Here is a 12862-nt window from a genome sequence, read left to right on the forward strand (position 1 = left end):
CATCAAGCCTGTCGCTCCTGAAAGCAGTTTCAGTAATGACAGAGGGTTAAAGCTCAAACTACACAGGGCCAGTCACAGATTACATTTTGTGTGACCGTTAATGTTGACTGATTTAATCTGGAGCAATTTGTCTTTTTCCACACTGCAAAGCTTAATGAGTTTTAGTGACAGTTGAAGTCTGTCGAATCATTAGGGTTTATTGCTGCTTCCATCCTCCGCTGTGGGTTTTTTTTTTTTTGTAAGTACTGGTAAAACACAAAAAGCAGGAAACCTGTGCCAACACTACACAAAGGTGGGGGAAAGCGTTTATTGTCCTCAAGCAAGGTGCATATATGTCCACGCGGGTGTTCCCTGGTAGGTGTGTGCATGCTTTTCTTCTTTGTGACAAACATAACCGAGCAACGGCTGCCTTTCCAAGTAGGCTCTCATTCCACTGATGAACTCACTGCATAGTCTTAGAGACTCACCAACAGTAGTCCTTGCTACCTAGGTGAGTTTCTAGGAGCCTGGTTATGTTTATAGGGGCCAACTCACTACATGAGGGGCCATTATAAGACTCAATACTGTAGCCTTGGAGTCTGCTCAACCCCAGGGACAAGGTCCTCTCTGAAGTGTTAAGAGCTAGAAAAGAAGGCCAATGGAAGTTTTTTGGAGACAGCTCACCTCTTAGCCTTTTTGCTGAGACATGAAATGTCAACTCCAAAAAAAGTGTATTAAGACTACCATGATAACTGAGAACCTATACAGACATATGCCCTCTCTGAACAAGCATGTGAATCAGGGATCGCAAACCTGCGTCTCTTTTGCACAACTTTGCTGCATCTCCGCTGGATCCCTGCGGCTTCGACCAAACAGCAACGAGATGACGGAGTTATTTTCAATAAAAGTTGCAAGAAGTCTTTGCAGACCCATCATGTGTAGGTGTATAATCACGCCTCAAAATCACATTTTGAGCCAAGAAAACCCTGGAATTGTTCCAGGAATTGTTTGGTTTATTTTTTTTAATCGACAGTTTCCATTACTTTTGTTCCAAAATTTAAGTTTAAGTACAAAATTATTATAAACACCTTGCCCCAGTCTAGTCACATGTGGTAAAAGATTTTAACTATTTTCACCTATTAGTAATACTTAAATGCTAATAATACAAGGGTCGAATACATTTTGGGTCAAAAATGACTCCAAAATTGTTCTTCTGACAGTAAGAAACCTGCTCCTTGAACTTAATGGTATCAAAAACCAGCATTGCTCAGCAAGCCAGCTGTTAGGGAAGAGCTGACGGGATGAAATGCCACTAAGGTGCAGTATAATAAAATTGGGATCCAGGTGAATAAAGGAAATAAGCTAAACTAGTCTGTATTCGAAAAAATTCTTCTTCTTTTTTAAATATCAACTCTGCAAAGTTTCCTTTTAAAAATCATAAGTCATCAAGGTCAATAGGTCATGGCCATGCTCAACATTTCAAAAGAGCCCAATCACGTCCTGTTTGGCAGGAAGTATCTCCCAAACACAGCGTTAATAAAAGCACATGGAAGGAATTTCATTAACTGGACATTTATCCAGAGGAAATGCATTCGAGTCACGTGGGCTATTTGCAGCTGAGATTAACACACAATCGGTGTGTAAAACGTGTGTGTTCGTGATGTTTCGAGTAAAGAAAGCCCACCACCACCATTGCCTTGTTAGAAACGCCATGTGGAGTGTGTCGCAGACAGGAAGAGCAGGGGGCTGCGCTCAGCTCACTCGCTGGCATGTGAAAACAGTTTCCCTTTCAGAAAAGAAAAGAGAGGAGTTAAAACACGCACATAGACACACACACACACACACACACACACACACACCATCAACAACAACATTTATTCAGGAAGCGCCGTCTGCCCACTCAGGAAATTCCTGAGGACAAGAGCTGCTTCCAGGGGCAGGAAATTTCCCCTCAGAAAGACCAAACACACATGCACGCACACGCAGACACACACACACACACACACACACACACTTTGTGACACCAATTTCCCCACAGCAGTAAAATGGGTAATATACCACAAAGTGAGAGAGAGACCAAAGGAAGCTTGTGGGGGATTGCAGTCATGCATGGTAACACACACAAACACATACACTTAGTCATACACACACGTCCCCCCTCACACACACACACACACACACACACACACAGTATACACCTACACTACCTCTGGCAAGCTTTGCACAAAGACACAAGATTCACTCACACTCATCCACCCACTCTTCAAGCACGCATAGTGCAAACCCAGCTGTGAGCACGAACACACACACACACACACACACACACACACACACACACACACACACACACACACACACACACACACACCAAGGAAACCAGCCAGTCTTGTTTCCATGGACATAGAGGGTTTTTTTTAATCATCGGGGAAGATATTTCTACTGTCGCAGCCAGAGTTCTTTTGTATTTAGTGTTTGTTGTAAAAAATAAAATAAATAAATAAAAATAATCGGCGTGTGTCACAGACCTTTAAATAATTCACTGTTATCTCAGTGACTAGACCTTCATTTGCGTCATTCTCAGAGTATGTAGGCGCCATGTTGGCCAATACTGCCTGGGTTGCGATTGAATTAAAAACCAAACAAATTTAGTTCATCAGTTAGCATCTGCATGGATTCATTATGTGTGTGTGTGTGTGTGTGTGTGTGTGTGTGTGTGTGTGTGTGTGTGTGTTCTTTTACAACTTGTCTTGCCTTTCACACAAACTAAAGAAAACAAAAGGACATGGATGGTTGACGGCACTCCTCCGCTAGCTGTTTAAAGCTGCACATTTGTCTACTGACAGACTAATACTGCTGCATTATTCCTTTAATGGCTTGTTTTAAAGCCAAAAAAGAATCGAGTCAATTTATGTCTTCTCAAAGCAAAGTCCAAGCATTTAATTGACACATGCTCCAACAAAGCATGTCTCTTTCAACCATTTACTGAAAAACTGTAGCAGGGTTTCAACCAACGCAAACGTGTTTCCGTGCAGTACTGAGCGTTGTTCAGTGATGTTATGCACTGGTCAAATGCTGATTGGACGACAATTTGGAATAGACATAGGGAGCAACGGCAAAGATCACCAGGAATGGAAGAATTATGAAAAATACATCAAAGACCAGGAAGTACAACTCAAAAAGCATAGAACTTTGTGTTCGTATGTTATAACTTCACTGTTAATTATTCAAGCTTTAGCTGGGCTTTTGATAAACAAATTCACCCAGTTTTTTCCATAAAAGCAAAGACTAGAGATAAGATTTGAAATGTACACAATATAACTTTTTTCCTTATAACTAATGCCACTATATAGGATATGCGATATGGGTAAAAGTATTGGGTCACACCTCATAATCTTTAAAATCCAGATGTTTTAGTCCCTTGTCCACAGGTGTACAAAATCAAGCACCTAGCGAATCAATCTGCCTTTACTAATATTAGTGAAAGGGTGCGTCATGAATTTCAGCATGGCATTGTAATAAGATACCCCGCTGTAACAAGTCAGTTCATGAAACTTCTCCCCTCCTAGATATTCCAGGAGCAGGTGAAAGTGGTACTGCAGCGTTATAGTGGATTTAGCAACCACAGCAATAAGGTACCAGACCAAAGTTATACACCTGGGTCACTGGATACTGAAGCACATGGTGCATAAAAGTTGTCAATGCTTTGCTAATTAAATAACTACAGAGCTCCAAACTTCCTCTGAAATGAACATCAGCACAAACAATGTGCACTGGGAGCTTCATGGCATGGGTTTCAAAATCTAAGCAGCTCCTGTAGGCGTAATGTGTTGTTGTATGTAAAGTCTTCAAAAATAAAATAAAAAACTCACAAACACCACAAAAGGAATATTGTAACGGTTTTATGGTTTGAGAATCACACACTTTGTACTGGTATAATTCTCATGTCCGTGTGGCATTTTCAAAGCTAAAGGTAGAAGATTATCTTAACATAGCATAAAAACTCGAAATATGGGGGAAACAGCTAGCTTAATTTTGTCCGTGGCAACAAAAACACCTACCAGCTCAGTCACATCCTTGTTCGCAAAAACACAGGTTGGAGTTTTATTGGCAGCTAGGTGGGTATAATAACTTCCAGAAATCATGTTGCCAACAAGTGGTTACCAGGCAACCTTTGCATAAATCAGGAAGCTACTACCACAAACAAGATGGAGCGTGTTGATTAGCGAGGTTTAGAGTTGCTGATAGATTTTGTTAACTTTGAGATCTAAACAAACTACTTTTCCTGTGTTTACAGCGTTAAGTTAAGCTAATTAGCTCCTAGCTAAAGTTGTATATTGAAAAGATGGACATGAGAGGTCTGATTTTCCCATCTAATTATCAGCAAGAAAACCAATGAAAAGCACCTTTAAGCTTGGTCAAAGACTATGTGTGTGTATCACTAAGGCTCTGTTGTCTCAATGGCAGTTATTCTAAAGGTCACTTGAGACTGGCTTCAAATAAGAGTCAGTGTTTGTACAGCACCAATTGAAATACACAAAATTAAGAGAGTAAATAATTCAATAATAATAATGTCTATGGCTTAATATAAAAAATTTAGGGTTTTTTTGTCTCCATGAGTAATCTTCTTTCACTTCTTTTAAATGAAATATATGATATCACACAGCTTGCTGTGCAATACCAGCAGCCGGTCCAAAAACTTTGTGTTTTAGTTTTAATGAGTGGATTTATTTATTGGAGTGACTTTTAGCATTAATTAGCCTATGACTTGCTAATTAAGCTTACTAGCATTAGATAATAGCAGTACTGCAGGCTTTTATCTATATATGGTCACTCAAGGGTGCAAAAAAGACTATTTAAGTTTCAAAGTAGTGGTTCAAATAACAAGGAATGACATCATGATAGCCACATCTATCTTTTATATACAAGCTATGATTAGGTCAAACCTGCCAACTGAAGGAAGCTTCAAAGTGTTTTGACTTTAAATATTTTCAAATATTTTATTTTCATAGTTTTTAATTTTCTACATTTAAATTCTGCTTATTCACATATTTTATCACATCAAACCTGTTAGCATTTCAAAACTAAACCTGACTGCTTTGTATGATGTCACAAAACATGTCATTAAACATGTTGTGCAGACTTTAAAATCCAAACATGAGTGCATCTTCAGTAAATATTAATTGCTTTTTTTTTTAAATCCCTTTATTTAGTTCGTTTTACTCCAGATGTGTGTTGTGTCTTTACATAAATTTCTTTTTATATTATGCCAGCATATAGTTACAACTTGACGTTTTTTGGCCCAAAAATGTCTTCATAATGAATAAAATTCATTCACTGACATAGACGATGTTTTAACATACTGCATTTGGTAACGATTTAAACACACTGTGTTAGAGTTTACAGTGTACTGCAGTGATGTCTGACAGAAAGGGTTAAAAATTGAGCCTAGTAGCATTCTTTAGTGTGAGGAGCAGGCTGCAACTCTCCCCGATCTAATCCACTTCCTCCCCAGGAAATGGAGAAGGCGGATTTCTGCCCACACTGCAATTTCCTCCCTCATTCTTTTTCTTTCTGTCTTTTTTTCCCCTCTCCTCCTCCTCCTTCTTCTTCTCGCTCTTCCTTCCCTCTTCACCCCTCCTCCCCCCACCGTCAGAATAAATCTCCCTCTGAGTGCGGGGGTTAATGGATGACTTGTTTTCCAGCACGTGTGTTTATATAGCAAGGAAGAGAAAGGACGAGCAGAGGTGTTTTAGACCTTGTGAGCCGTGACAAAGACGTGTGGCTGGCTGTCTGAGAGAGGAGAGTGGATCCCCTTTAGCAGCAGACATAAACTAAACACTGCAGAAGAAAAAAATGAAAGACGACCTGCAGATGTCTGAGTCTGCGTGAGCAACTGTGCTTGACATCTGATTAAAACAGAGTTCGACTTCCACATGTCTGCGGATGTGAAGTGACCCATCAGTTTACTCGACAGGAAACCCAATGCGGACCTGTTGAGCGTTCTTCCTTTTTCTGCAACAATACAAAAGAGGAAGTGGGCTGAGGGAATTTCCTGTGCATCTCATCCAGCTTCAGCCTGACACCCAGCCTAACGCCCCGCCAAGAGTCCTGAACTTCACACCGGCTAGAGAAAAACTAACTGGTTAAATATTGACATGTGCACCAATGAAGCAATTCAGGGTTAGTCTTTGAACTGTTAGCCTATCTCTTGGCACAGCTCCAACCCCGCCCCCTCTATGATTGGGTAAGCAATGAATGAGCAGATGCAACCAAACTCTAGTCCAGTAAAACTGTGAATGTCACCCAGTTGCTTCACCAAGTTGTTCCCAAATATATTTCATCAGACTTTCTCCTTTGCTGGTTCAACTAAAGCCGGCTAGTCACTTTCACCTTGCCCTTCACGTCACGGCTCTGGAAAGACTAGGCTGCGTCAATGCTGACCATGAAAGGTAGATGGAAGCTCTTCAACTGGTTTCAACTGATACGAACAGAGAAGGAAAGACACCCAAATGATTTTTTAAAAATTAATGCTTCCACAAAAAAGCCGCCTGACTCATATCTCACAAATATGTTCACATTCAGTCTACTTTACATTTAAAGCATCACAATAAATGCAAAGTCTTACAATCAGAAAAAAACTGAAGAGAAAAACTTTTTTTCAAATAACAGAATCCTGCTTTTCCTGTTTTGAATTGTGACTGAGTCATCCACGATACTGCACGACATGTCCATGTCAAAATGTTCTGATATCCGTTTTCTATTTGTGTCAAAATAACCTTTCCTCACCATTCAGTGATACAGTGATAAATGCTGATAAAGGGTGTCCAGAGACCACGAGAGCCATCTGCAGTGGCTGTCAGCATGTTAGTACTGTGGCTCAAACCGGACCCACCGTCACCTCAGAAACACACCTTTAGAGTTTCAGGACTGTATCCTGCATACTTGCAGTCTGGAAGCTTAATTGCTACAACCGAATGATGTAGTCCAAGTTATTCTTTTTAGATTCGTTCCCAGTCTGCTCTGAAGGACACGTGTTTAACAGTGACCCCGGGCTACAGCCAGTGTTTCAGGGCTTACTGTTTAACTCATATTCAGACTAAGACTTACAATTTTGTGACAAGAAACTGTTTATATTCTACGATGAGATAAATGATGATCAGATTAAAGAAACTGTTTTTTTAGATTAGCATTTCTGCCTTTGCAGCCAAAGCACACTCTGATACGGCTGATCAATACTGCTGGATACAAACAGAAGCAGAAACAGAATGTTCTGGTACCAAAAACCTTCTATGCTGCCTATTTTGATTAGCAATAATCAAAATTATAAGAAATGCAAGTTTGCCAACATTACACACAACAAGTTTCAGGGTATAGAAACATAACTTTGCTAGCTCTATGGTTATGTTAAGTTACAGAAGTTTTCTTTCAACAACCTCATTTTAAGTTATTGAATGACACCTTTTGCACACGTGCTCATACACTGCGGGAGAACTAGCATCGGCCAAATCAATAATGATAACATCATTATTAATAACTGAACATTGTGTATCTTGTACAACTCAGAGGTTGGCTAAGTATTGGCATAAATGCAACAAAGCTAACTTGAACGTGAAAGACTAGCTGGCTAACTGCCCCCTGTGATATAATGTTAGCTAGTGTTACTTATCTTACTTGCTAACACAGGAAAACTTCCTGATATCCAGCATACCATGTATAAAGCTAGCTAACCAAAGGTTTGTAATCCCTTTATAGAGATGTCTTATATGTCTAATCTCCTCATTTTAAAGTAGTAGATTGGCCACCTGTAAGCGTGCACAGTTTTTTAAGATAATTAAATAACTAAATATTTTCATATTAGTAAACACTTTATCCTTAAGCCACTTGGTGACCAAGGACTTATTTGGATGTTGCGTTTAAAGATGTTTAAGAAATCATCTAATTGAATGATCGGGGAACATGTAAAGTAAGGATCTTGTGTATTGAACAGACTTAATTTAAACATGGTTCCTTGTATTGTATGTTCTCTGGTCCATATTGTCTGTAGCTGTTATTGCAGTGCAGAAGGTCAGTCAGCTGTGCTCCAGTGGAAGCATGTGTTATTAAAAGCCTGACCCCAGATCTGCTTCAATGCCTCCCAGCTAAGAGACACAGCATGACCAGCTCAGCACTCATGCAGTGATAATAGCGAGTGTGCTGCCCTGACTGGATGTGATGAGTTTTAACTATTTTTATTTATTCATGTCCTCACTTTGATAGTCCATTACTTCTGCTTGCTGACCTAAACTCTCCGATGCCATCACCTCCAGAAGTTAAAACTGTGTCAGCAGGAGAGAGAGAGAGAAAAAAGCTCACCTTGACAAGGGATTTTTGAACAAATTATGAGGACAACTTCAGATCTGGTTTCCCAGATCATCACTTAGGACCAAGCGGAAACATTTCCAGAGCAAGATACCAAAAACACTGACAAAAATCAATCTGTCCTGTTCAAATGACCGGCTGATCGATGCATGTGGGAGTGACTGGTCATCCTTTTGTGTGTGTGTGTGTGTGTGTGTGTGTGTGTGTGTGTGTGTGTAAGCAAGAGAGTGTGACTCACGCAGGTGCGCAGGCAGCCTGGCAGGCTCGTCCTCCATTCGGCTGGCTGGCCTCGCGGCGGGAGCATGGACGGGGGAGGAAGTAGAGTTTGGCAGCGGGTTCGTGGAAGGACTGAAAGAGCTCCTCTCCTGCTATGAATAGACACAGAGACACAAAGCATGGCTCACAAAGCTCTGCGATGCACCGGCCCTGAACCCAAACAGCACCACGCCGACTCGCCTCACCTCGCCGTGCACCCACACTAACGGCTAGCCTCGGTACACAGAGGAGACTGTGCGCCTGATAAACTGATGCTCTGGCCAGTTGAGCTGTGAAGTCACTTTCTGGACATCCAAATACCCAGAATGCCATGCATGCTTTAGGACGTGTTGCACTGGACTGAGTTATGGTCCTAAACTAAGCAATACACTGACGGACAAGATGTTGACCACAGACTCTCCTGCTCTTGGTTGTCAACGACCACAGTGGATTTACATCAGAAATCATGTTTTCTGTTTAAAGACAAACTGACTAATCTATGTGGTTTTTCATGGATTAAAGATTCAGAAACAGTTAAAAATGGCACACATTTGAACAATGACAGCTTTTTGGATTTTAAAAGCATCATCTTGAAATTGTCCAGTATAAACAGCATTTCTGGTTTTCATTTTTACTTCATGAGTCAAAATGCGAGCATTACTTTCATTGCTGGACTAATCTAGAAAAGAATGAATCATATCAACACGGTAGAGCAATAAAGTTATGTTGAAATGCATGACTTTAACATCATGCATTTGGAGTTTTCGCTGTTTGCAAGGAAACAATCCTTTTCAGTGATTTCTGGGAATTTAGACACTCTACACATAAATATCTTTAGATAATAATCAGGACATAATTAACACAATTGTTAGTCAGCGTCCTTGTATGGACGTGCAAGCAAATTCTGTGTATTTGCTTTGTTTTCTTTCAGATGGTTCACTGTGGTTTGCAAAAGCTTTAAAATGACATAATAACAAAATGATGTCTTATTTCCTTTCAACACAAAAATCCTTTTCATGGTTAGTCAGTACATAGGTGAGACTTTCAAAGATCTGAATAACATGAACTATCGCCTAAGAATTTCTCAGTCAATAGTCAGGCAACAATGGGAGTTTTTCACTGGTTTCTGCTGCTTGAATGTAAAGATTTTGTGCATTTTTATGAGAAATCTACAAGGTTTGAACTCTGTAAATCACACTGCTTTGATTGTATTAATACCACTGTGCAACATTAAACGGTTAAAGCAGCTGTATTCTCCACGATGCTCTGACGTTTTAAGACACTCAGCCCTGCTACTGTTTATGGCGTGCATCGAACGCAGGCTAAAAGTATGAGGTTTTCCAGTTAACTGTAATTTTCTGTTGACTGGTTTCCTTTCCTGCAAAGCATGATTCCACCTTGGTTTCTTGAGGAAATGAAGCTCAGGGTTTTTTTTTTAGTTAGTTTTTTTTTTGTTTTTGTTTTTCTTGCCGTTTCACCTTCCAACCTGTTGTCACCACCCAGCTACTTCGAGACCTGCACAACAACTACATGTACCAGGAATTTCCTGTGGAACCCCAGCAATAATCTTCCAGTCTTCTATTTCCTCGTCTCAGAGGCAGAAGGCCTTTCTCTTGACATTCAGCTGTCTAAAAATTCAGCTGCCTGCGTCTTCACACAGCTTTGCCTGAGTCTGTGAAAACGCGACCTCTGGGACCAACGGAAAGTGATTTGCGACAGAGCCGAAGGTGAGGGGGAGTCGTCCTCTCTCGCTCTGACGGTAAAAGTTCTCAGAGGGAAGTTCTGATCATTCCTCAGCAATCGTGCCCTGACATCAGACTCAGTAATGAGCAGACATCCCTCACAAACAAAACATTGTTTTTCGTTTTCAGTTACTGGACAGTGCGCATTGCTTTGAGCTATTTCAGTCTGACCTTGGCACCTCAAATAATATTTCTATTATTACATGTCCCAGTTACAGTGATAGACTTGGATTTTTGACTAATGTCCAAAAATAAAAGCACAAAGCCAGTTTTAGTGTGACAAAAACAATAATCGGATCAAAAAATTGTTGCAGGTTAATCAGCTATTTTTAGCATTCAGTCTCTGCTGATCAATATTGTCTCCTTGTCTTCATGCTGCAACCGTGTATCATCTTCATTAATGATTAATCGATGGATCACACAGATCACAACATGCTCTTGGAAAGCACAAAGTGGGTTTAAGCTGTTTACACCTAGTATGACCACCGGCTACAAAAGCCAAAATATTAGAGACGCACTGATATATCAGCTGATATTGGCCGCATTCACCAAAACTGATGGCAGTCAATGATATTTACTTTTATTATCAGTTTTACATTATTATGCTGTCGTCAGACATTTAGCCAAAGTCTTTATAGTTCCCTTATTTCTTTTGAATCAATAGCGATATTTGGCGATTTAAAGATTTTTAAAAATGCAGTGTGCCCTCTAGAGGTCACACTACGAAATGTCAACACTCACAACACGTTTCTCATCTTTAAGCTGTGTACAAGCTGTGGGTATTCAAAGTGCAGAATGAATATAAGCTCAACTTTTAGGCGACCAGTAAAAGTAACCATCAGTGAGAACACAGAATACCACGAGTGACTTATAACCTGGTAGTGAATGCATTAAACGCTTACCTAGAAAACTGGAGCCTGGAATGTCCACAAGTAACCAAACGCCAGCTTTAAAGCTATGCGCAATAAGCAAATCACTTCCAGTGCGGACACAGCTTCAATTTTTCTTTTAAATCAGCTGCTTTTAATGCGAATTCCAATAGACCAGCAAATAGCTAACTTAGCCCAGTATAGGCCAACAGATAATTCGGTTGGTATCTAATTTTTTCAGACAATAATTTTATTCCTTTAATTTTATATCCTTTTAAAAAGGATAAATAAAAACAACACAAAACACACAAACAAAAACAGAGTAAACACTGGCCTAGCATCAGTATCGGTTTGTTGTTTGCAGTTAGCTAGCTGTGTGTTTGTCGATAAAATAACTGTTCCAAATTTGTGCGAAGGCCTTTAAGACATATAAGTCGCTTTTTATAAATATGTCTCTTCTTATCCCAGGGAATAAAAAACACTTTTTCAATAAATATATAAAATATCGGTATTGGTATCTGTATCTGTCTAAAATGTCACAACTGGTGCACTTTATTAAATGCCTGCATTTGCCTGCAAACAGTTGCTATCAGAAAAAACATTTATTTGCATTGAATCATGTTGCATAATGATGCATGCACCTCTAATGCAGCCTTTGCCTTTTTTATGTATCTGTTTTTGATTAATTCCTCGTCGTTGAAAAAGGGAGGAAAAATCAACCATTCCCCCTCCACCGTACACTGTCTTTAGATGAATAGTTCAGTTCAGCTCTAGAACAAGCGTTTGCTTATCCATTAAATCCTGCTTCAGATGCAGTCCTAACACCCACCTTCAGCTCATATAGTTAAAGGGGGGAAAGCTTTTTTTTTTTTACTGATGCTACAGATACATGCAGGTTGCAACTCGTTCGCCCCCCGATCTCTGCTTACTTTTTTTTGGGGGGGGGGGGGGGGGGTCGTCGGTAAGTCACACAGTCACGACTTCTTCCAATCATGAGCAGAGTGGAGGCGAACTCAGAGCGTGGAGCCGCGAGCAACAGATGACTAGCAAAACAAACTGAATGGCGCTGTACAGCAGTCTGCGGGAGGTGATACAACCCTGGCGGCTCTATCACACGCAGCGGAGACTCAAACCAAACAGTTGAAATTGTCTCCTGAAGACAAACGAGGGAGCGCGTTAAAAGGGGAGGGTGAGCGGACGGTGTTACCTTGTTCGCAGCGGAGGAGGATTCAGACATTATCTCCAGTCAACTTCTCTCCACTTTTCCGTCGCGCGCTGTTCTTTATCTTCTTTCCTTTCTTATAGAAACCCGCACAGCTGCAGCGCGAGCGGCAGCCCGACTGCTCGGCTTGTGTTTGTGGGAGAAGTTGTTTTTTTCATGTAGCCCGCTTCTTTTCCTTTTTTTTCTTCCTCCTCCTTCCTTTATTTGCTGGCCGGGTCCATAGCGTGGTCGTCGGCGTGAAAACTTCTTTTGTCTGCGTGTGTTTTCCCTTCACATGTCGGCAGCGCGCTGGTTAATAATCCCTTCCTGGAAGAGCGAGACCGAAGAGAGAGAGAGCTCGGCGGACACCACTCTCTCTCTCTCTCGCTTTCTCTCACTCTCTCTCTCTCATTGATCTGGACGTGTGTAAAACGGCGAAATGACGTGAATTCCCAGCA

General features: G+C 40.7%; 1 protein-coding gene across 2 annotated transcripts in view; it reads right to left on the reverse strand.

Annotated features, from left to right (window-relative positions):
* Positions 1-12741, reverse strand: part of etv6 (ETS variant transcription factor 6) — a 29142-nt gene extending 16401 nt beyond the window's left edge. The window contains exons 1-2 of one of the 2 annotated variants that reach the window (XM_085387491.1): positions 12411-12741; positions 8576-8702 (exon numbers count right to left, since the gene is read on the reverse strand). In XM_085387491.1, coding sequence (XP_085243617.1) covers positions 8576-8702; positions 12411-12440 — 157 coding nt within the window. In that variant the 5' untranslated portion in view covers positions 12441-12741. Of the gene's footprint in view, positions 1-8575; positions 8706-12410 lie in introns of both variants that reach the window. The other variant, XM_085387490.1, reaches the window with a different exon arrangement.
* Positions 12742-12862: the final 121 nt, after the last annotated feature.

Source organism: Rhamphochromis longiceps, linkage group LG17, assembly GCF_057381845.1.
Source record: "Rhamphochromis longiceps isolate RC_006_pf linkage group LG17, R_longiceps_female_GT1.1, whole genome shotgun sequence".
Classification (NCBI taxonomy): Eukaryota; Metazoa; Chordata; class Actinopteri; order Cichliformes; family Cichlidae; genus Rhamphochromis; species Rhamphochromis longiceps.